This window comes from Natrix helvetica, assembly GCF_964273705.1.
Source record: "Natrix helvetica genome assembly, chromosome: Z".
Classification (NCBI taxonomy): domain Eukaryota; kingdom Metazoa; phylum Chordata; class Lepidosauria; order Squamata; family Natricidae; genus Natrix; species Natrix helvetica.
In genome coordinates this window covers 47,430,859-47,456,201 of record NC_138554.1, presented here as the reverse complement: position 1 = coordinate 47,456,201, position 25,343 = coordinate 47,430,859, and the positions used below count along the sequence as shown (strand labels likewise).

The window sequence follows — 25,343 nt, the reverse complement described above, 5'->3', positions numbered from 1 at the left end:
CAATGTTAAAGACAACATATAAAAGATAAGCAAAAACAGAATCTTGTTCTACATTATATCAACCATATGTTCAATCATCTCTTTTTTTGTCACTTTCTAGTATATCAACAATTACAATAATATTTCAAATGCATTTATTTTTGTGACCTGAGTCTTTTTGATATTGCTCCCTCCTCCCTGTCCCCAGATGAAGCCACAACCCCTCCCTCCTTCATATCTTGTACATTACTACCTTTTTCATCACCTCCCATATTTTCGTCCTCTAGAAGAGAGCCATGTTTTTTAATGAAGGCTTCTGCCTCCCCCACTGTATTAATTCTAATTCTGTTTCCCTCCCAAAAGATCAACATTCCCTCTGGCAATAACCATCTAAACCAAACTCCTTTATTATATGATTTCTTTGATAAGGAGGAATACTTCCTCCTTTCTCTCTTATTTTTTTTTTTGGGAATTTGCTTAAGAATGGTAATTTCTTTGTCTTTATATTTTAGTGGTCCCCCCCCCCCCTTTGAGCCTCTAGCACCTCATACCTCCTGGTCCTCCTAAGAAATTTAACATGTACCTCCCTTGGAACATTATGTGTTCTAGCGTATGCTGAATTAATCCTGTAAATCAGATCTATATCCCACCACAACTGTTCTTTGTCTCTCTTAATATATTCTGCTAAAATTGTACTCATAATATCCTTAAGATCTTCATTTTCTGTCTCTGGTAGGTTCTGGAATCTGAGAAAAAAGGACATTCTTTCAAGTTCTATCTTGGCCATAAAACTTTCCAATTTTAAATTCCCCTTCTGGACTGCCTTAACCTCCTCTCCCAGCCCAGCCGCCCCCTCCTGCAACACCTTAATTTTTTGTTTGTATTCTGTTATATGGTGTTGTACACCTCTGAGTTCTTCTTTGAGATCTGTCACCTCCTTTTTCAGATCATTTTGACCCCTCATAATTTCCTGAAACATTTGGGTAATGGATAAGTCTTTTGAGCTCTCTCCAGACCCTTCTTGTTGTAACAATGAAGTATTTTTTGTCTGATGCATACTTGGGCTGGAGGTGGCAGATGTGGGAGCCGAGAATGACTTGCCCGTTGGTGATTTTTTGGGGCCCATTTATCTGAGTTCAGTGATGGAATAAATCTTTTACAAAAGAAATGGCGTCAGTGGAGTGCGCAGATGTGCCGATCCAAGGAGGCAGGCAGAACCGAAAGTGAAAAGTCAGTTCTCCATCACAGTTCCCAGACACGGAGGCACACCAGAAAGGGGAAAATCAAACAATCAAAATCCAGGAAGACCATATAACAGGAGAGGTCCAGGGGTCCTTCGGGGGGGGGGGTAATAATACAATGCCAGAGATTTTTTCAAAGGTAGTTTCAAAAGGCAGACTTAATTTGTAAGTACAAAAATGAAGACAGAGGGGAGCCATCTTGGCTCCTCCTTTCACAGGGAGAAGAACTTCCATAAAGTTTTTTTTTCCTTTAAGAAAACAGCTCAGCAATCACCTCTTGCAGTTGTGATATGAATCTTCCTCACATAGTTAATGCAGGTGACAAGTCAGCCTTTATTCTCTCTCCATTCCGATATAGAGAGAGATAATTCAAATGCCGCTTTATCCGAGGAGGGGTAAAGAGAAAAAGGAACCCCCCTCTAATCTTCCAGCTTCAAATAGATTGAACACAAATTTACAATATTCTGCTGCTTATCCATCAACGATAATTAAGGAGATTAGGACGGATCTCTCACCACCCGCATTCCAGCTGCTCCTCCTTAATTGACTCCTTCCTCCCGGAGCCCATTCAGTGAAAGGGCAGACAGCCAAATGCTGTTCCCTGCCCCCACTCCATTCCCCGGCTCCTGGGGCGAGGCTGGAAACACCCCTGCTGGCTGCCGCCACATCCGGGGGGCTCCAGCAAGCCGCCCTGCGGCAGGTGGCACCTCTGAGACTCCCTGTGCTCCTGAAAGGAGCCCACCAGAGAGACGAACAGCGGACAACAACGTCCGTCACCTTCAGTGACCGGAAGTGATCTCTGAGGCTCATTTGTTGACTATGGCTGATTTCCAGATGTCTGGTAGGCGGGAGGTATCGTCACGTTTATTCATGTTGTGGAGGTGTTTCTCTATTTCGATAGCTTCCATAATTATTCTCTTGTTGAAGTGTTCAGTTTTGGAGATTAATTTGCTTCCTTTAAAATTAGTTTCATGTCTTGTACCTTTAAGGTGCTGGAAAAGGGAGGAAGTTTTTTCTTTTTTTCTTACTGCGTTCTTGTGTTCTGCGATGCGTGCATTTATTCTCCTGTTCGTTTGTCCTATGTATGTTTCAGGGCAGATTTTTCATGGTATTTTGTAGATTCTACAGACTTATTCCCTTTTCCAGCACCCTAAAGCAACAGGCCATGAAATTGATTTTGAAGGAACCAAATTAATCTCCAAAACAGAACACTTCAACAAGAGAATAATTACGAAAGCCATCAAAATAGAGAAACACCCTCACAACATGAATAAACATGATGATACCTCCTGCTTACCGGACATCTGGAAACCAGCCATAGTCAACAAACGAACCCCACCCACCACCCAGGTTGTTACAACACAAAAGAACAATGGACACACAGCCAGCACCTCAGCCACACAGTATGATACGAAACAGCCGACCAATCTACAAACATCAACTCCATCTACCAATCAGGATGCAACTACACAGCCAATCAACCCACTTACAGCAACAAAGCCAGCACTCCATACACCCTCACCAAGATTTATAGAAAGACGGCAGCTCCTACCACGCTTTACTCGCACAAGCACGAAGCCAAAAACGCCAGCCTGAAGATGGCGAGTGGAACCTCGCCGAAATGTTGCCAAGACAATCTCAATCTTACATGGGAAAAGACCCGAATACAACAAGACCAGCGCATATACATACATACATACATACATACATACATACATACATACATACATACATACATACATACATACAGTATTTTATTTCCTGGATGTGATCCCCATGAAATTAGATAGGCAAGAGGAAGCCAGGAGACATATAAGTAACCTGAGGGAAGTTTCTTGAAAGTTTCTTTTCTCTAACTTCCTGACTACATTTTTGAACCATGTAGTTCTGGTAAAATTTCTCCAAATGTCATTGGTTATTGTTGGGTTTTTTAGATTGCGATAGTTCTGGTTAAAATTGCTGGTTAACAAAGGATATAAATATATGTATTATACTTATTAGAATTATTTTTATGATGCATATTTGATCTCAAGTGTTCCCAGAGTGGTTTTCATTTGCATAAAATGCCCCAAAAAGATTAAAAACAGGAGCAAATTTAATAAAAAAGCCTTTACAAAAACAAAACAAAACCCTACCAACAAATCAACTTGTGCAGTGAAGAATATCTAAGAGGGTGCAATTATGAAAGTTCACAAATAAACATGAGGGACAGGAAACAACAAAACAATAGTATCCCAATTAACAATTTTTGGAGTTTAATACAGTTCTGCATTACAGAGAATGAGGGGGGATCATATAGAAATATATACTGTAATTAAGTGTAGCAAATAGTAAGCTTATGAAAGATGACCTGGTTGGAAAATATGGGCTGGATGAATCCTTTTTTTTTCTGTCTTTAGAGATTGAAATCTTTGGGACAATTCGGAAAGGGTCAATAGAAGATTCAGTTGTCTCAGGCTTAGGGTGCAGTAGAGGACTCCCAGTAATACAATACAATACAATACAATAGTAGAGTTGGAAGGGACCTTGGAGGTCTTCTAGTCCAACCCCCTGCCTAGGCAGGAAACCCTATACCATTTCAGGCAAATGGCTATCCAACATCTTCTTCTCTGTGATGGGCCCGATGGGCCTTCTCTGTGATGGGCCCGACCCTCTGGAACGACCTCCCCCCTGACATTAGAATCATTACTGATCTCCGCTCCTTCCGTAAGGAACTCAAGACCCACCTGTTCCAACTAGCTGGCCTGACCCAATCGCAATCATGATCTAATCCCTTGACTTTCCTGGCCGGTTATTTTAAATTTTGGGGTATTTTAATTTGGTTTTAATCATTAATTAATCTTTGCACTATTGTACAGACCTGTGTTTAATATATTTTTATGGGGCTTTGTAATTGTTGTATATAATATTTTTTATAATGTTTTTATTCTGTCTGTACACCACCCCGGGTCCCCTTGGGGAGAGGGAGCAGTTGACAAATCCAATAAAATAAATAAATAAATAAATGAATTAAAGACTTCCAGTGTTGGGGCATTCACAACTTCTGGAGGCAAGCTGTTCCACTGATTAATTGTTCTGTCAGGAAATTTCTCCTCAGTTCTAAGTTGCTTCTCTCCTTGATTAGTTTCCACCCATTGCTTCTTGTTCTACCCTCAGGTGCCTTGGAAAATAGTTTGACTCCCTCTTCTTTGTGGCAACCCCTGAGATATTGGAACACTGCTATCATGTCTCCCCTAGTCCTTCTTTCTCTTAAGCTAGAAATTCGTTTTATTTGGTGTTGGGCATATTGCTGTGATGGTCTGAAGAATCTTTGGCTTTAGTTTTAACATTAGCAGAAGGTATGGGAATTGAAAGAATTTGTTCATGGGAAAAAAAGAGTTTCTCAGATATACCATTAATTAATTCCTTAACTTCATTTTTTAAAAATGGCCTAGTTCCCTCAATGGATTCCTTCTGTTATAAATATTAGAACAAAACATAATCAATTTTTCAGATAAGCTTTCTACATATAAAATATCATAAAAAGACTATTATTCTTTTTTGTCATATTTTTTTAACTTGTAAAGTTTCTCTCTAACGAAGAAAGTATTTTATGAATATTTTAGGAAGAAATATACTTTGCTCTCATCTGCAATATAAAATAACAGTCTAAGCATAGATTTAGTTCTCAGTATCAGTTAGACTGCCACATATTTTCTCAATAAGAAAGTAGCTAGGAACTCTTAAACTAAAATGTCTATATTTCTAATAATTCCTTCTCCCATGCGGCCTATTCATGAATTAATTTAAATTCCCCCAGAAAATTTTAATATGGTGGGGCATTTTTGTCTCCTTATTTTAAATCCCCAAAGAACAGTTCGTTGACCTTCTTATTGGATGGGATAATAAAGATGTTTAAACTTGTGAGTTAACAGAAGAGGACATGTTTTCTTTCTAAAAACAATTTTAGAATAGCTGTTTGTTCACACTTACCATGGCATGAAGAGAGTCTATTTCGGTCTGCATATGATGCCATTGGCGTCTAGCTTCATTTAGCTCTGCCCTGGTTGCCTTTAAGATTTCTTCATCTTTGTTCATTCTTGCAGTTGTGACTTTTTCTAGCTGCAGAGAATATTTACACTGCCAGGTCAACATTGTCAGGAACAATGAAAATTTAAACTTTATTTGTGTGAATGAAGCCCCAACTTTTTGAAACATTCATTTATTCCCTTTATAATGTTTTATAAAGCTTTGAAACAGAGATGAGCACCACCCCCTAGAGTCAGGAACAGCTAGCAGATATGTGCGAGGGGAACCTTTACCTTTAAGACGTTTGGAAGCACTTTTTCAGAGATATTATAAAATCACAGTGGAGATTGTTGGAATCTTGTTAGATTTGTTTTAATGTGATTCTTAAAAGTGTTGTGGTAGATTGACTGCATCCATGAGATTGTGAAAGCCCAGGTTCAGGGACACATCTGGAGATTTCTGGAAATTTAAGTTGTGGGAGGGGTGAAGGGAGAGATAAAAATCCATATGAAATATGAATCCATATGAAACATGAACTTTTTTGAATCATTTCTTGTCCCAAGGATTAGAATAGAGATGAGTCTTTCTTGTTCAACATGGACAGCGCTGTGCTAACTTTAGTATGGTTTAAAACTTTGAAAGATTCTTACTTGTTTGAGGAATCTATATAAGTCAAGTAGGCTTCTAGCATATGGAGGTGTGTAGGACTATTTTCATGTTACAGAATGAGGATGGGGAGATGATTATGAGGGTTTTTAAAATGTTGAATGAAGGCATATCATTTCTGAAATTCAGATTCTAAATTAAGCTTGGGGAGCAAAGTCAGACAAAAGTAATTTAATTCCAAGATGCAGCCACATTGGGTGATGAAACAGTACTCTTGTCAAAGAGTAGATTATTGATGACTGGAAAATGAAACAAAACAAAAAAATTAAATGCTTAGCTGTTTGGAAGAGTTCTTCTATGGCATTTAGAAAATACTAGTGGATGCCAAAAAGTTAATGTTAAAAGTTAATATGCTAGGAAGGACCTAGCATATGCAGCATTTCAGTCTAAAGCTCCCATCATATGCAAGAACTTTTAACCCAAAACATTTGGAGTGTACCACATTGTGGAACATTACTGCAGAGCATGTTATAATATATAAAATACTTTTCAGAACCAGTGTGGTGCTGTGGTATGGCAGGGATCTCCAGATATTTAGGGCCATTTGGATACATTTGGAATTTCAAAAAACATTATGGATATTCTCAAAATTGTTGTCATGTTGGGCATGGCCAGTTATAAAACATCTATTTACTAGAAAGTAAATGGATAAAATAGCTCCCCATAATCTCGTCTAATCTCTTGGATGCTCTCTATTATGCCAAACTATCTTTCTCTTTTCTTCTGGGCAGATGTGTATGATTTTACATAGATATCATTTTTATCTTCAAAGAGACCCTGGAATTATATGTGGGCCCCAGAAATTTTTTTGACAAGATTATTCTTGAGGCACATGTTGTTGTTTTTTAAATCTCACAGTGCTACCAAGTTCTTTCTCTTTTTAAATAAATATGTACATAAAAATTATAAAAATAATGTGGGTAATATAGCCTGGAATAAAGGTAAAATAGTCTAGTTTCAGCCTTTTTGATAGTTTTTTGACCTGAAAGTGATTCTTTCCCAAGCACAGTGTTTACAGAGTTTTCTTTAGCAAGATTTATTAGAATGAAGTGAGCAATACTATAAGAATAAGCAGCAAATGATTTTTTTTTTCAATTTAAAACCAATGCACTGTATCTTTTCTTGCATTCTGACAAAAACTATTTGATTCTGTTTCTCCTAACTTTCATGTAAGCTGGTTATCAGATGGGTCTCTCAACATAAAATGGGAAAATGAGAAATTTGAGTCTTATTAGTTTAGGAACCAATTCCTAACTTCTGATGGATGTTGATGGAATTATCTGTAAGTACAATTTTCCTGGTGCACAGCAAATTAGTTCTAAAGTCTAAGATTTGAGTAAGCCAGATTCATATCAATGTAAACTGAGGAATTTGGATAGAGAAAGAGAGTCTATTAGTATATTAGCAGAGCAAGATAGCTTTAAAGGCAGTTGTTCAATTTTCAAGTATTTAAAAGTTTAAAATTTAAACTTTTATAACCTCAGAGAGATAAATATTTTAAATATTTGAAAGAAAAGATATATGTCGTGTTTGTAAACTTAAATCTGACTTCAGTTCTATCTTAAAACAATGATTCGGGGGGGGGGGGGATTACAACAGTCATGAATAAAGGATTGCTTTTCTTGATAAAGCACCTCTATAAAAATACTTTCTTCAAAGTGCAAAGGCCCAATAGGTTATTTATGTAAATCAGTCCCAGTGATCAGAGGTATACAGTATGTCATTGATGCATGCTGGCACTCAGTTCAACCTACATGTAAATGATATAACCTCTAATTTATCCACTCTGGAACATCATCTTTAAAAACTGATAGGGAAGGAAATTACTGTATTATTTATACAGATTATATCATATTCCTTTCACAAATTAAACATGTTTTGCCCAGAATGATGTAGCAATCTTCCATCTGTTATATTCAAGAGATTTTACAGCAGTGATAAATTGTAAAACAACAAAGGTTCTTGTATGTTCTAAAGGACATAAGAAGTAAAGTTGATTGATGAATGGATACCCCATTTAGCAAATGAGTAAACTTAATTACATCAGTATTCTTTTCCAAATGCTTTTTTGTTAGATTGAATTTGTGTTATTCAAGATATGGATTTTATATATTCTGCTATCAATTGATTCCTTTATAACAGTGTGTCAAGTTATGTAGTTCCCTAGATATGGTTTGTAAAGTCAAAGTATTACAGGATTATAATATGGCATTCAATTTTATTTTATGGAAAAGGAACATAAATTTTAAGGGATGTACTAACTAAGACTACTTTGTGTTGTTAAGAATGTTGAAATAAGATTGGAAATTGTTAGTCCAGCTATAGCTTCTTTACCATAGACTTATGTATTAACATTTGTACCCATTATCTGTAAGTTATTTGATGTTGACTTTAGCTTGGTTTAAAAAATTAAATCATAAAATTAGGATTGTCTTAACACAATTGAAAAGGTATGTTTACATAGAGGAAAAATGGCAAGTTAAGGATATTATTAACATGGAAAGAATTATCTGAAGCAAATACAACTTATTCACTGTTGAAAACAGTTAAGAAACGATTTTAGAGCAACTAAATATTTAATTTCTCACAAGGGGCAGATAAAGAAAAGCTTTAACTGCATTCTTTCAATGATCTTTGAAAACTGATACAGAAAAAAACACTACTGGAGTTGAGATTACTACATACCTTTGTGAAATAGGATAGATTTAAAGAAGTGGAGCACATAATGTTTGAATGTGTTTATTATAAATACTTTTTTTCTGACATCCTTCCTTACCAAATCTCTCTCTCTCTTGCAATCAAAATAAGAATCCCCCCCCCCCATGCCTTCCAGGCAGCCTTGATTCCTGGTGACTGCTTGGACAAGTCCTTTTATTTTCTTGGTAACATTTTTGGAAGAGGCTTGCTACTACTTTCTTCCTGGGGTTGAGAAAGAGGGACAGGTACAAAGTCACCCACCTGATTTTGTGCTTAACACAGGAAAACACTTAATTATTAGCAGCTAAATTTTGAAGATTTTGATGTTTGAAAAATAGTTTTTATTTATTAGATTCTAAAACTCCACTGTGCACATTAAATCAACCTTAATAATTAATAAACTAAGGTGGATTTAAGACTCCTGGGAGAAATGCTAAAGATGCAATATTTAATAATATGTCTTTGTAATAATGCCATATTTTTTCCTGAGACTATAACAAATAGATTAAATTCATGAAATTCAGTGGGTAGGTTGGATCAGTCACAATATCCTAGTTTGATATATGGCATAGGATTATTATGGAGAACATTTGTAAAGGGTGTGGTAGTAGGAAAGTTGAGCTATAAATGCAACAAATAAAATAATTGGTTTTGGAAAGAAACTCATACCAAATAATCCACAAAAGCTATAGGAGTTATGGTGATTGACAGATTCCCTTCTGGGGATGGGTGATCCTTCTTTTTTCTCAAATAAGTTAATCAGTTGTTAAGGAGTAGGCCCAGGCACACCACAAAATGCTGTTCTATTTCTAAAAGTGGCAAATAGAAGAAACTAGATAACTTTTCTATAGGGAGGAGGGCAATCAATATTTCTTTTTCTTTTCCTGGCCAGAATCAGTGAACATCTTATATAAGAAGAGGAATAAATGACACCCCTCCCCCCAATACAACCCTCTTCAAACCAAAAGAGAGACGATGAAGACAACAACAAAAAAGTCATTATAATAATGCCATAATATAACCCCAGCATGATTTGGAAGATGGCAGAAACTGCAGGCCAGGAAGCCAAGCAGAATCAAACCTGCTTATTGGTCAGCTTGGGAGAACTTTCAGTGAATTATGTGCTAGGTTGGGAAGTAAAAAAAAACATTCCAGAAGAAAAAAAGTAGTTCATTTTTGGACTATTGTCAAAAAAATTGCATGAATGTGCTTATAGGGTCACCAGCAACTGACTCAGTTAGAAATATGCCTGATTAGTCGAGGTTGGACTTCAGATGTCACTTCAAGGTGGAGCAGACACAGTAACTGACAGCTACAGATCAGACTCATAGATTTCAAAACCATCCCATTATATTTAAGATTGAGCTTCTCCATATGTTTATACAGAAGCTAACAGAACTGGTTATTAAATTGTAGTTTAAGCACCAGTATCATAACAATGCCCTTTGGTATGTCTGAGGGGAGAAGGGTACTTTAGGGAGTATGCCAATTTTGTCTACTTATCTTTTCTGAATAGTTATTATCCAAGATAGCTACCAGTTCCAGATTGCCATATGTATGGAAGGAATTATGTCTTTTGATAGAGCTAAACCTAAATAAAACACTAGCTAGACCTAAATACAACATTCTGAGAATTCAGTGAATAAGAAAATCCACAAAACCATAAATAGATTAGATAGATGATGGATGGATGGATGGATGGATGGATGGATAGATAGATGATAGACAGATAGATGGAGATAATTTCAATTATTGAATTAACACAAGATGAAACATACTGTACATTTCCAGAAGTTGCAGATACTTATCAGGTCTTCTGAAACAAAGTTTTCAAGAAAAGGGATGGCATGTGCACAAGAAGTTGAATGAAAAAAAATATTTTACTGAGGAAATTATTGCTAAAATGTGCTCTCTGAATTAAGGACCATTTCACTAACCATAATGAAAATATTTCACTAGCAATAACCTTTCAAAGCATCAATGGCAAACATATGGAATTATCATCCACACAGTCATAGCTTAAGTTAGGCACCATCAAGCTCAGCATCTCTATAAAACAAAAAAAAAAAAAAAAATTGAAGAGCAATCTATTAATCACTTTAATGCAAATAAAATAAAAGTTTTACATTTCTGTTTGTAAAAACTTCAAAGGATATACACAAGGAAAAGACTATAGGATAGGTTTCATGACTTTAGGACTATCATTGTCAACTTTATCACATACATTATAATAAGCGAGCATTTAATGTGGCTCTAATGGAGAAAAATTATCTCTAAGGAATGTTAGCTGGAAGCTGCTAAAGACTTTAGAGGTTAAAGCTACTATCTAAATTTGAAAATTAACCTTTGCTGAGTTATATCGCATCATAATTGCTTATCTCTTGACAAATAATGGTGGAAGTCTGAAAATACTGGGTGAAAAACCTAACCCAACAGCACAGGTAGCTTCCATTTTTCCTATCCCCAGGATCTTTATTGAACAATACAATACAATACAATAGTAGAGTTGGAAGGGACCTTGGAGGTCTTCTAGTCCAACCCCCTGCCTAGGCAGGAAACCCTATACCGTTTCAGACAGATGGCTATCCAACATCTTCTTAAAGACTTCCAGTGTTGGGGCATTCACAACTTCTGGAGGCAAGCTGTTCCACTGATTAATTGTTCTAACTGTCAGGAAGTTTCTCCTCAGTTCTAAATTGCTTCTCTCCTTGATTAGTTTCCACCCATTGCTTCTTGTTCTACCCTCAGGTGCCTTGGAGAATAGTTTGATTCCCTCTTCTTTGTGGCAACCCCTGAGATATTGGAACAATGCTATCATGTCTCCCCTAGTCCTTCTTTCTCTTAAGCTAGACATACCCAGTTCCTGCAACCATTCTTCATATGTTTTAGTCTTCAGTCCCCTAATCATCTTTGTTGCTCTTCTCTGCACTCTTTCTAGAGTCTCCACATCTTTTTTACATCGTGGCAACCAGAACTGAATGCAGTATTCCAAGTGTAGCCTTACCAAGGCATTATAAAGTGGTATTAACATTTCATGTGATCTTGATTCTATCCCTCTGTTGATGCAGCCTAGAACTGTGTTGGCTTTTTTGGCCCTGTGTCTTTGTATTTTAATACAAGAATACTGTATGTAACTAGTTTTAAAACATTAAATCATATTTTCAGTGATTGCATACAAGGCTGTCTGGAGAAGCCAGTGGACATTTTGAATTTGATCTCTAAAAGGTGAATATGGAATGTGCAGATAGATCTCATCTGCATCAGCATAAAGCAGCTGTGCATTTCCCTGGGACATCATGGCAGCTGTGCCACAGAGATGAAGGTTTTCTGAATACAAAGATGAAATAAACGTAACTCTAGTTAGCAGCTCCATTTCAAAAGCCATACAGCCTATACAAGTATTGGGATTATGTTACTGAATATGAAGGAGGGAGACCCATGGAACTCTGCTTTCAACTGCTTAGAGCAAGCTAAACATAACACAACTTTAAAACTGCTGGAGTTGCCTGACGGGGAGAATTTTGATCCTGGGAAATTTTCCAGGTCACATTCCCAAGGAAAGATGCAGTTGCTTTGAGATATTTCAGACACATATTATGTTTGTGCTCCCTTGTCCTTGAAATATTTTTTTTAAAATTTGAATCCAAAGTTCAAGAACAGTCCTATTACAACCATAATATAAGTAGTCCTTGACTTAACAAACACAACTGGGGACCAAAATTTCTGTGGCTTTGGTTAAGTGAGTCATGCCCAGTTTTATGACCTTTTGTTTTTTGCCACAATTGTTAAGTGAATCATGCAGTCATTAAGCGAATCTAGCTTCCCCATTGACTTTGCTTGTCATAAGGCGGCTGGGAAAGTTCCAAATGGTGATCACAAGATTTTGAGATGTTGCAACTATGGTAAATACATGTTGGTTTCCTAGTGCTTGAATTTTGGTCATGTAACTGTGAGGATGCTGCAATGGTCATAAGTGCAAGGATCAATCAAAAGTCACTTTGTTTAGTGCTATTACAACTTCGAAATGATTTCTAAACGGTTGTAAAATCAAGGACTACCTGTAATACTGGCTTGAAGCAAAGAATGAAACTACATGGATCCAAATAATGGAATTTCCTTGGCAACAGTTTGCAAAGAATTTGCCATTCCCTGGAGACTTTCCATCCAAATAAACTAGTCCTGATACTAATTGGCTGAGAATCATACTAAGCGGCAAATTACTCTAGGCCAAATTATCTGGAGCATAAGATAAAGATATCTTTATCTTTTCTGCAGGTTTTGGGACTGGATTGCACAGATACCTAAAGCAAGCCAGCCATTAAAAGATACAACCCCCCCCCCCAATCTATTACTCATTCAGAAATGGCAAACTCAAAGGCACAGTAGGATGCTCAGCTTGTATCCTGTTTAATGTTATTCCTGACAGTCAGATCAGCAGTCTGGTGCATTTTATGGCTGTGATTCAGAGGCATTTTTTTCCTGGATAAATTTTTAATGCTGTGCTTGTGATTGGATAACCTTTAGCAAACATGAGACTTAAGCCAGACAAGCAAAGCATTGCAGAACAGTGTGATCTTGACTTTTCTCTTTTAGAGATGCTATAAAACACAGGCTCCTCTTGACCTATCTTTAAAACCAATTCTTTACCAATCTTAAGTGGTTTTCCTCCTGGAGAAAATTATATCTAAGTGATGAATGGAGCAGAGGAGCTGCACAAGATTTGTTATTTTATTTTGAGAAATATCTCCATGCAAGGTGACCCAGTTTCACTTTGTTATTCTTTTTAAAAACATCAACATATTTTCCCCTAGTCTCAGAGTCTAGACGTGCTATGGATGAGAGAAAGAGAGAGAGAGAGAGAGAGAGAGAGAGAGAGAGAGAGAGAGAGAGAGAGAGAGAGAGATGGTTGCTCCCCCCCAAAAAATGCTGCATTGAAAATGTAAATACTGTACCTCACAGAGGCTGAGAGAGGAACTGAGTGCACACTGGATTGTCTCCTTATTCAAGTAGGTGCCTGTCTGTATATGGACATTACCTGGGTCCCTGCCGAGAGGATGGTCTCTATCTGACTTCGGCTGAGGAGCGTTTCATAGTTTGCCCTGATCTCATTGAGGAGCTGGGACAGTTCCATGCTGCTCCCATCCTCCACCTTGGCTAACTGAACCTTATTGATAGGGTGAGAAGACTGCTGCAGAACGTTCCCAGCCTGCAATTGGAATAAGAGGGAGAGAGATAGAGGAGGGAGAGCAGAAGGGGAAACTCAGATTTTTTTAAAGCAGCAGTGTCCCATTCCTTGATTAGCATTAGTTATCATGGCTCTTTTCAAACTTGCTCCTGAAGCTGGCTAAAGCTGTCCATTTGTATACAAGCCAAAGACTGGAAAAATGCATACTATTTATTTTTAAGAGCATAAAGTGAGAAACATTTCATTATGAATTTTTTTTTAAAAATGTAGGACTTAATTGTTGCATGAAAACCTTGCACTGTGTCATGCTCATATACTTCTTTTGGCAAAGAGTAGTTATTTACTACTATTATCTTATCCATCAGAGATGGATGCCATAGGTTTCAGTCCCAAGTACCATTTGCAAAGCTTGTGGGAATATCAATGAAACATGAGTTGCTTATTCCTGACGTACATATATGCCCCCACAAGTTTTTTTTCTAACATGAAAATAAATATTCTGTGACATACTTCTTCATTTTGTCACTAGTTATTCAGTAAGTCTGTGTTGCAAGTGATTTAATTCACTCACCAGATAAAATAATTCAAATGGAATATAAACCCAGGTGTTGACCTTTGGTATAGTAGTGGGAAATTGGTTCATAGTATTGGATCCACACTCAAGAAAAATAAAAAAGATGATAATTTTGTTCAGCAAGTCTTTTTAAGCACATTAAAAAAACAATAGGAGGAGCCTAGAAAGTTTTTTTTTTAATTCAAAGACTGATTAAAAAGCAAACTACATTATATGGATTCCAGCAGCTGGTCATTCAAAAGAATGGCTGTTGATGCAAGGGGCAAGCCATTATTGAAAAACTTGATAAAAGAAAGGCGGAGAAATATGAATACTTATTTCCTTTTAAGTTCACATTTAAACATTAAGATCAAAAGGAAGTTTTCTTTTGTTTAAATATTTTAAAACAAAGTTTCAAAAGGGGAAGAAGAAAAATAAGAACCTTTATTAGCTGTTGCATTATTTTCTGCTCTAGAAATACACAGACTAGAACCTGCTAAGAACTGAATAACATTAAATATGGTGCCTCCATATTTCTTTTGTGCCATTATTTTAGAACATAAGCCTGAGGGCAGGGAGCCTGCCTTTCATTTTTGTTTTGGAAAAGTAATCTATAAGCTACCTTTTGGCTTAAGTGCCAGGTGAAAAGAAATAATAAGTAAATCATATGAATCATATAAATTATATTATTTGTTTATACAGGATTACAACTTTGTGAATCATTGTGTAATCATCTGAGCTTTCCTACAGCTAAATGACATAGTTAACGTTTCCTAGCTTCAAAGAGTGCTAAAGAATAATGTATACAAGCTTAGGCATTCTACAAACTTGCAACATTGAAATGTAATATTATAGCTCTCCAGTTTCCATAAGATTTGTTACTATAACAGCTAACAAAATTATTCTAATAGTCTCCCCTACTTGACTTCCATAACCTTCTGAGTCTTTTCTAGGGAAAAAAAAACCCCTTAATTATTTTAAACCTAAGATTTAAAATAATTTGCTAATAAGATTTTAAATAAATTGGGAAATGGTATTTGTGGATTCGTAGTTTGGTACTTTGTTTTTTAATCTGTTAACTTTTTAAAAACAATTGAAATAGCAAAATAATAATTAGCCAAAATTAATTTACATATACATAATACAGAGAAAATAAAAGAAGGCAAAGGGAGAAATTTCATTCATACTAATTACTACTAGTCTTACACCTGTGCCTATCGTATACTATGCATTTAGTTTTGCTTACATTTAAGTCTGTTAAAGTTTAAAAGAAAAAAGGAGGAAAAATAGTACACTGAAGATTACAAATGAAATAATATGCATACGTAAATTTGATTATATCTCCAAACAATGGAATAATTACTCAAATATGGAAAGGGAACTTATAAAATCAGAGGAGAATGAATGTCCTTTGCCCTACTGATACGGATTTTTTACACTTAACAAAGACATGCACTACCAATTTTTTAGTCCTTTTGTCAATTTCCATATTATTGATATGCATTCTAAAGAGCATCAATATTAATTTTTTAAAAAAGACTGATGTCAGGGTTCCAAGTAATACACCCATAGCAAACAGAACTCTGAGGCAAGTAAGTTCCTAAAAGAATAGTTTTATTGGATATATCATATTGGCACAGAGTGGTGAAAACCGACTTTAAAGTTCTTGCGGTTTTCACCTAATTAAAAGTAAAAGTTTTCCCTCCTTTCCCAATCAGTCACTACATGATCCAAACAAAGTGCTGTCCGGTTGCTTGGAAACTTCACTCCTCCTCTCCTCAGCCACCTGTGGGAATGTCCTTGGTTCTCAGGGGAAACTATTTTGTTTTGGCTACAAAACTCCAACTATCTCTATTCCCCCTCCCTATCCCTCCAAGATTGCCTCAGTCAGATCAACTTCACAATTGACAACTGGTTAGTGGTACTCATATTGCAGTTTGATTAGTATCATTATCTGTTTTTATTAGTTCCATATTCCACATGTTTTCCAAAGAAAAGATCACCTCATAATTTCCAAATCTCTTTGCTAATTAGCATAATCAGAATATTCAAATTGTAGCTATCGTGCTATTGCATATCACATTTTTCTGGTGGATAATATAAAGAGATGTGGTATTTTTACAACAATTGGATCATAAGACCCTCCAATATATTAGGTATGTCAGATGTCAATTTCAGTTAATAGTCAATGAAATTTTCCAGGGATGAAAATGTGCCATTAAAAGATAAACCTTGTGATGCATTTAATGTGAAAAATTAAAATGTCCTTCAATGGTTAACAACTGGAACCTTCAGAATGATACATTAGAGGCTGAGAGTTTTCCCAAATAACCCTCCAATAGAGTATGTTTGCTTTCTGAACATATAATTCATTTCATCTTTGCTTATCCAGTGTAATCATTCAGAATTTTATCAGTAAAATCTCTGATAAACCTTCACTATTTGTGAAGGTCCCTAAAATATTATACGCAAAGATTATTCATCAGGTATTTTACCAAAATGGAGAGATACAGGATGCTACAGTGGTCAGTCTTGGATCTTCTATTGCAATATTTTCATTAATTATTTGGATGAAGATGTGAAAGACATTCACATCAAATTTGCAGATAATACATTATTTGATGGGATAACTTATACCTTAGAAGACATATACAATTCAAAATGAACTTTGTAAATTAAAATATAATTTTTCAACCTTTTTACCCTGCAGGATCTGTTGAAATAATTGTTATGTCTCAGATAATCTCTGCAGAGACTTCTAAGGACTGTTTCCTCTTGTTCCTGGGTACAGGCGATGGAATAATGGTTATGTTGCTGTAAGATGGATTTTGTTGAGCTTTACAGGAAACCTGTTACCAACAAGTGCAGTTTGATAGTGATTTTCCCAGAGAGGGGAGGGGCTCTGAATCATTCAGAGGCTAGACTGTCATCTGCCTAGGGTGCTTGCAAGTCAGCTAATGGACATTACCAAAGAGTTGGCTTTGGATAGTGAGATGGGCTGAATATACAGTATAAGTAAATTGAAATATAAGTAAATAATCACGTCTCCATTTTAAACCAAAAGTCTTTCAGTATGAAATGGACATATACCAGCAACCATAGCAGTTTTAGCAAGTAATCAATAATTAGTAATAGTAATATAATTACATTATAGTAATATAATAATAGTAATAATTAATAAATGCTCTGGTATGTAAAAATTTGTCTTATCAAGGAGTTATAGTGTAACTATTCTATTTCCGATGTTGAACTATGATATTTGCACTATAACTCTTTTATGCATATATTCATGTATGTACATATGCTCTTCTGAACATAAAAACATAGAAGTGTGATATGCACATAAGGGATACTGGATCTTCAATAGAGGAAATTAGTTTAACTGCAATAATCAAGGTGACGAAGTGGAAGAACCTTTTGAGCATGTGATTTGTACAAAGTTGAAAAATGAATTATGCTGATATGGTGAGGGAGGTATCCCAGGCATTAGACAATTTGTACTTTTAATAACGGAATGAGAGCTTGTTGAAAAGGGAAAGCACATTCCAGAGGAACATCAAAGAACTATAGATGACCAAGTTCTAACAGATCATGTTAGACACCTATGTTCCCTACAATGATGGAGTCACAGAATTCTCCACTTGCATCTTTTGTTTTGTTTCTGTGGTCTGATTTGCTCCTGGTGGTCGAATACATTCACCTATATTTTCACATACTGATTTTTTTCCATGTTATCTCTGCCAATAAATCTCTTATTGACAACTGCATTCAATTTTTCTTGCAGGGGTAATCTGGATTGCTTTTCACAGTGCTTTCTTATATGACATTCACAACCTTTCTTTTTTCAGGAATGAGCTGAGCTAAATCTCCAGGCATAGATAAATTATTAATGTGAACCCTGTTAAACTTTTATTTATATTAAATAGCCATGGGGTTTTTGATGTAATTACAGAACTCTGAAACTTTGGTATGTTTTAAATCTGCTATTGAATATGAAAACCAGAATGTAAAACAAGAATCTCAGACAGATATAACTTGCAAACAGAAGATTTATTGCATTGCAGCAGAAAACAGAATGTGGTTTTTAAGTCAGTATTTTAAAGTTAGAAGAAAGCATAATGTGTAGGATTTATTTTTCTAGACTCCTTGGTTTGGTTCCATAATTAATTATTTTTTGATTTCAGTGAGTCTTCTCTAAGTAAATTTGATTAAATTTGAATCCCAGTCCCGTATTAGCAAAAAGCTGCTAAGCTGCAAATTGACAATTGATTCTGATGGCTTTCTTCTACCCAAGTTTTCCCTCAAAAGCAAGCTTTGGTATATTTCTTTCTTGCAGTTTATTTAGTTGTCTTTTCTTCCACCGATTTCACTTGGGAAGAGATGACTTTGCCATCCACCAGTTCTTCAACAATGGTTTTAACCACCCTGGTTTTAGTGGGTTCTGTCAAAGGAAATTTTTTAATAGTTTTATTGATTAAAAACAGCACTTTATTCAGCAAAACCTCTCATCATAAGATGATAATTGTATTAGAAAAATTGCTGGAAGTGACACAAAGAGCAATTTGGGGAGAGAGATTACACTTTAACAGGAAAAAAAAACCCCTGGAAAAATGTAAAAAGCTACATGTTGCAAAACTCTGTCATCTCATCCCACTTAGACATTAAGTGTAATCCGATATGAGTTGGCAAAGACAACTCGGGGAGAGGGGGCGGTCTATAAATCTTGAAAATAAATAAATAAATAAATTTCTAGGGACAAAAACCACACATTTGCTACCGGTTTCCAACCACAGTATTATGTAATCAATTTACTTTATAGAACTGACAATGTATTTACAGCCATAATGGCTCCAATATACATATACCAAATGGGACATGGTAATAAATTTTCTTTCTTTTTTTTGCATCGGTTTTTGGTGGCAAGCTTTCTAACTGCTTATGATTGGAAACTATTAAAACAATTTTTTTCTTACACTTTCCTCTTAATGCCCAAATTTATTTTGTACACTTTTTTCTTTCACCTTCTTATTAACATTTTCTATAATTTCAGGAGAACTGCATGAATGAAAGTAATCTCCTTCCCTCAAAGAGCCTTTCTCCTACACAGTGTCCACATTTTTAGCCTTTTTATTTTAACCACCTTAAAATATGATACTAAAGTTAATAAAAATTAGTCAATGGGTTCATAATTATTGCTAATAAAGATATGTACGGGTGACTATTATTTTTATACCCGAGCAGTCATTTAATTCATGGAATCCTTTTCCTCCTGTAATATTCTAAATTTTGCAGTGATTCTCAAGGTGAAGCCATTCCTCAAACTTATATTTCAACTCATACTTTTCATTCAGCATGGGTATAAGTCATGCTGGCTGGGAATGTTGGAAGTTTTAGACCAATACATTTGTAGATTAAACCAACATTATTTCAGTCAATTGTGAAATAGGCCATCTCACCCCTCAAACTGGTATCATCAATTTTTGCCTTATGCCCTTGGTATTAATGGTTGATGCTTCCTAATTCAATATCCAGATGGCAGTTTAGACTGTGATACTGGTCCAGTGAATTTTAAAAGTATCAGAAAGACATATAATTTGGATATGAATGGAAGAGTCAAGGATTTGAAATAGCTTTTGTTTGATATGTTAATATTAAACATTCTAACTAGTTTAGTTTTTGATTGCCTTCCCTAGATATTCTAAGAGACATAATCCAGTACAACTGAAGGGCATCTGATCTCTGCCTGAGCTAACAGGTGGAATAAAGGTTACTGGAAGTGTTAAAGATAATTAAACCCATGCATTTCATTTTATCAAAATGAAATTGTTCATAAGGAAATATTTTCAATTTTGTGTGATGTACTTTTAGATATACCAAGTTATACCAAGTCAGCACAAATAGCAATGTATTATTTCTAAAAAAAATAGGATTATAATTACCTCTGATTTGAACTTTTGTCTCGTAAGCAGTACGGAGACTGTTAACAAAGAACACAGTATTAATAATATTGTAGTATTTATCTGAATCTGAAAGCTTGAGAATAGATATTTGACTAAAAAGAGAGATATGCATTCTGTGTCATGCATATTATAATTTTATTATTTCTATCAATAAAATATTTGAAAACTAAATCAATTCAATAATGCTGATCAGCCCTATGATTTTTCTTTAAAAAAAAGGAAATATAGTAAATTGTATGAATTTCTAGACAGTATCAGAGAAGATTGTATATATAAATCAGAATTCTTTTTTTACTTTTTAAATGTTCCATAGAGAGCACTAATGTGAGTTTTATTTGTTTTTGTTTTTTTGATAAAACTAGAGAATAACTAGCAGGAGTAATCAATAAAAACATAATAAAATAAAATAAAATAAAAATAAAATAAAATGAAAAAAGAAAAAGAAAATAAAAACACCTCCCCAAGGGATGCGTAATAGTTTGTTTTAATGTTTTTAAACAAAAGCTTTTTTTTGTTTCACATACTATATTCCATGATTTTGATATCTAAAAATACAGTTCTATAATTGATAAAAAAGAACTTTAAAAAACAGAACGAATTTGGAAGAGTGATGCTCTTTCTTACTAGGATTAATCTATCTATCAATTGATCACACTTCTACCCTACATTTCTTATCAATCCATCAACAAATATATAGTAAGAGGCATTATGGTTGAACACATAGGTGCTTTTCCTCTGATGGATCCAAAGGAAGATTTAGCTCCAACTTCTAGATAGCTGTCTAAAAACACAATCTTTTGGTCTGATCCAATATGGAACATATGTAGCTCAATGTATTCTTTCTTACAGTGACACAAAACATGAGAAATCCACAAGCAGAGATGAATGTCTGCAGTAGTATAAATAAATATCCTAAGCCTGAATCTACCACCCACTCATTGCGTAATTATTGCCTCATCCAGTTTTGAAAAATGTTTACTCACCTTTCCCCATCTAGTAGACGTCTGTATGTTTCTATTTCCATTTCCAGTCTGGTCTTGATGCCCAACAATTGCTGATACTCTGAATTTTGGCACTCTGTTTCAGCCCTGATCTGTTGCAGCTGTTCTTCTAGGCTGCTGACTTGAAGTTGTAACTGATTAAGCTGAGTGCTGTAGTTCCCTTCAGTTTCTGCCAAGGTTCCTTCCAGAGATGCTTTCTGTTAATTGGAAAAATACACATAAGCAGGTTAAAGGTTTGTTATGATTCTCTCAGTATTATTTTTCCACCCACAATCCAAATTGTGCATACTTGGGATTGCTAACAACATACGGATTTTTCTTTCTTTCTTTTCTTCCTTTTCAATTTGGCACAACAAACATAAATACAATCTACATTGTGCCTCTAACACAGCCTCATAAACAAACCTATATAAGTTACTAGCCATTAAAAAACACAGTAGTCTTGCTAGAGACTAACTGTCATTGTTTCAATGCTCATCTAAGGTTATCCCTTTCTAACCCAGCAACAAAATCCAGACTGTTATAATTTATGGGGATCCATAAATTGTGATCTGAGGTCTGAATTTGGAATTTGCATCAGTGCATGTGTGGGTTTTTATTTTCTGCTAGAGTCCTGTAACTCTTCAGTTTAGGAATTTGTAAACACAGTTTTATTAAAACAAAGGGCGAGTCTGTTTCAGACCAGAGAACAACAAATTTATTTTGATTTCCTGCTGTTTTTGAGAGAAAGGAAGCAAACACAAACCTTTGCCAAAAGGGATTGTAATTCAATTTCCAGGGACTGGAAACTTCGTTTGAGTTCTATTAATTCATTCCTGGCTGTGCTTACAGCACCGGCATCATCGTGGATCTGTTGCTGCAGTGGCTGGCTCTATAAGGAGGGAGAGATCAATAAAAATATAACTTAGAAGCAACATATAGAGCAAAAGTAGGCAATTCTGGGTAGAATTTAATTTGGATGCACAATAGCCAGAGTAATGTCATATAGGTGGATTGTAACACACAAAAGTGGGACCAGAACTTTCTGTTTTTCAGGGGAATTTTCTTGTGAGTAGAGTATTTCCTTTTTTTTTTCTTTTAAAAAGAAATATGTTGAAAACCGTTTCAACATATACATTCATTTTTTATGTGAGTTATCAAACTGACATTTTAGTGCAGTTGGAGGAGACGTGAAAAAAATATAATTGGGGTACCATCTTACCATTTTGATGAATTGTTCTTCCGCTTCTCTACGGTTTTGTTCTGCAAGATCTTCGTATTGTGCTCTCATGTCATTCAGTAGCTTAGTCAAGTCTATTCCTGGAGCAGCATTCATTTCCACGGTAACATCTCCTGTAGAACTGCTCCTCAATAGAGTAATTTCCTGAATATAAAAATTGGAAGCAGGTTACGTGTATACTTCAGAACCAGTGAAGTCTGGTTATGGTGGCTTTTTGAAATCTACCTGAGAGATAGAAATGAAGCCATTTTAAGTAGTCCTGTGAGAGATGGAGAATAGTAAAAGCCACAGTATCCTTGTTGATTCCTCTGTTGACTTATATCTATTGTAGGCATATGTGAAATTCATAGGTGTTTAGGTGGAGAGCAAAATCAGGCAAACATAGCTCCTTCTGCGTAAGCGCTAACTGAACAAACCAACTCAACTGGACTTTAATAGATAGACTTTTATAATGAAACTTTTCATGTGTCTCTAAGTGAAAGATTGGCATCCCCAGATTTCTGATAAGAAATTATTAATATATTTATTGGAAGAATCCCCAGGACAACATGGAAAATGATGTGTGTCTTATTAAGGCTTGCCTTGGGGCTTTGGAATAGATTCAATCTTCCTGACTGACTTTGGAGCATCTATCAGGAATGGGGATACTAAGTTAATGTAGGGTGTTCAAAAAATGGAATGTGCACTCAAGTGTTATTTATATTTGTTCTACAATAGGAATTTTTCTTGTTATTTTGTTTCAGCACTGGCACTGCCCCTCCTCAATCCCACTTAGAGTACTCAGTACCAATGTTGTTTTTTATTTTTTTTGAACTGCAATCAATCTGCCTTTCTTTCCCCCCTAATAACATGCCTCAGCTCATCATCATTTCAGCCTTGGGACATTTCATATTCTTCTCATCCTATGCCTATTATGGGAATTCACACTAATTTCTGCCCTTTGGGTTTCTGCTTGCCAAACCTGCTAATGAAGTAATCCACCTAATGTACAATGCAATGTACCTTTCAGGCAACTGGCTGCCTAGGTTGAAAAGGGTATTATTTTGTTCACAGTAACAAATAAGTGGATCAGGGACAGTGAGAGAAAGTTTTAGATTTGCTTTCTGAGTGAGGGGCATAGGAAATGATTAGTAATTCAGGAACTGCGTACAGTATACTCAAATATATTTGGAAGAGACACTGATAAAAAAGTAGAAAGAATTGTCTTTGACTGGGACCATTGAGCAAAGATGTAACATAATTAGCAACACATCTCACCTTTATCATTCCAATCAAAAACATCTGTGAAATTTTGAAGTTAGATATATGGGGACTAACCTGAGTTCTTTTAACTCAGCATTTTCCAGATTTTGATGATGACTAAGCTTGTCTCTGGGAATGACCTAAATATTCCAGCTTTATCTAGGTATAAGATACTGATCTGCTAATTGATACTTGGAGGAATTTACAATCCAAGTAACAAAGCCCAGCCCCAACCTGTCTTGGGAAATAATTTTATATCACATCGGCAGCAGATGAAAGTACTCTACTAATTAAATTATGACACAACTAACCTCCTTAATTTTGATAGAGTATTATGTTCTGAAAATTCAGCTTCCCTGTTAGATATGGATTTTTTTCCTGTTCAGGTGGGATTTTTCATAATGTTATGTGATTAAAATTTGAAAGAAAATGAAAGAATACTCTCTTTTCATCAATGCTACTAAATGTAATAGTTAAAATAAACCATTCTAATTGATAAATAATGATAAAAAGATATGTAGGACTAAATAGCCTTATTTTTTGAGGATTCAGATGAATCACTCAAGCTGAACAGTCAGATCAATTTGAGGATGATTGATTGAAAATTACCTACTATGGTTACCAAGTAAGTGTCATGGATAAGTGAAAATTCAAACTGGAGTCTTTCCCTATCCTAAATGAACATTCTATGGGCAGCATTAGACCTCTATTCTGTATTCTGCAAACTCCTGGGATCTTAATACAAATATTGTACTAAATTGTATCTTATCTTAATGTCTGCAATTTAGGATTCTTTGGATGTCCTAGATTAAAATTCCCAACCAGTACTGGAAAAGAGTTTGAAGATTAGTCTCATATGTGGAATCTTACAACTATAAGTTTAAAAAGGTAAGTTTAGAATGTTGATAAAGAAACTCAACAAAATTCAGATTCCCTTTTTGTTGCATTTGAAATCCATGCAGTCAGTTCTGTGGATTGTGATGGAAACCAAATAAGTCCTTTACCTCCTCATGATTCTTCTTAAGATATGCCAGCTCCTCTGTGAGACTTTCAAGTTGTGCTTCTAGGTCAGAGCGATTCATGGTGAGATCATCAAGCACTCTACGCAGACCATTGATGTCTCCTTCAACACTCTGACGAAGGAAGAGCTCATTTTCAAATCTGGGGGAAATAAATGAATTTATTAATTGAGCGATAGTTATATTTAGCAACGAAAGGACAAAATCAGAGCTAGAAAGCACTTAATAAAGTATTGACTTAGAACATCATTTAAGTTAATTTTAGGAAGTTCACAGAAAGAAAATTTTGTTCTTGCTGCTTCCTAGTTCAGCTTCTGGTGTTCCTCAATTATCACTCATTAATTGGAAACTGCTGAAAGCAAAAGGATTAAGAAAGTGGAAACTTTTTCTTTATGAATATCTATAAATTGGCTTATTGTAGAACTCGAGTTCAGTTTTGTGTAATATCTCCCTGCTTCCCATCTCACAAATGCCAGGAGAGCTTCAGTTTTAGATGTAGTAAATGCTTTAAACAGAAAATATATATCCTAATGGTGTTATTCTTTGATCAAAATGTAAGTCTACACATATGTG

General features: G+C 35.4%; 2 protein-coding genes across 4 annotated transcripts in view; both read right to left on the bottom strand.

Annotated features, from left to right (window-relative positions):
- Positions 1-13,743, bottom strand: part of KRT222 (keratin 222) — a 22,269-nt gene extending 8,526 nt beyond the window's left edge. Inside the window, exons 1-2 of one of the 3 annotated variants that reach the window (XM_081971020.1) lie at positions 13,627-13,743; positions 5,193-5,321 (exon numbers count right to left, since the gene is read on the bottom strand). In XM_081971020.1, the coding sequence (XP_081827146.1) occupies positions 5,193-5,321; positions 13,627-13,722 (225 nt within the window). In that variant the 5' untranslated portion in view covers positions 13,723-13,743. Of the gene's footprint in view, positions 1-5,192; positions 5,322-5,521; positions 5,649-10,528; positions 10,553-13,626 lie in introns of those variants that run through there. The other 2 variants (XM_081971018.1, XM_081971019.1) reach the window with 2 other exon arrangements.
- Positions 13,744-18,360: 4,617 nt separating this feature from the next.
- Positions 18,361-25,343, bottom strand: part of LOC309401563 (uncharacterized protein) — a 33,503-nt gene continuing 26,520 nt past the window's right edge. The window contains exons 11-16 of the mRNA XM_081970633.1: positions 24,756-24,912; positions 22,492-22,653; positions 22,036-22,161; positions 21,273-21,487; positions 20,269-20,306; positions 18,361-18,770 (exon numbers count right to left, since the gene is read on the bottom strand). Coding sequence (XP_081826759.1) covers positions 18,667-18,770; positions 20,269-20,306; positions 21,273-21,487; positions 22,036-22,161; positions 22,492-22,653; positions 24,756-24,912 — 802 coding nt within the window. The 3' untranslated portion in view covers positions 18,361-18,666. The remainder of the gene's footprint in view (positions 18,771-20,268; positions 20,307-21,272; positions 21,488-22,035; positions 22,162-22,491; positions 22,654-24,755; positions 24,913-25,343) is intronic.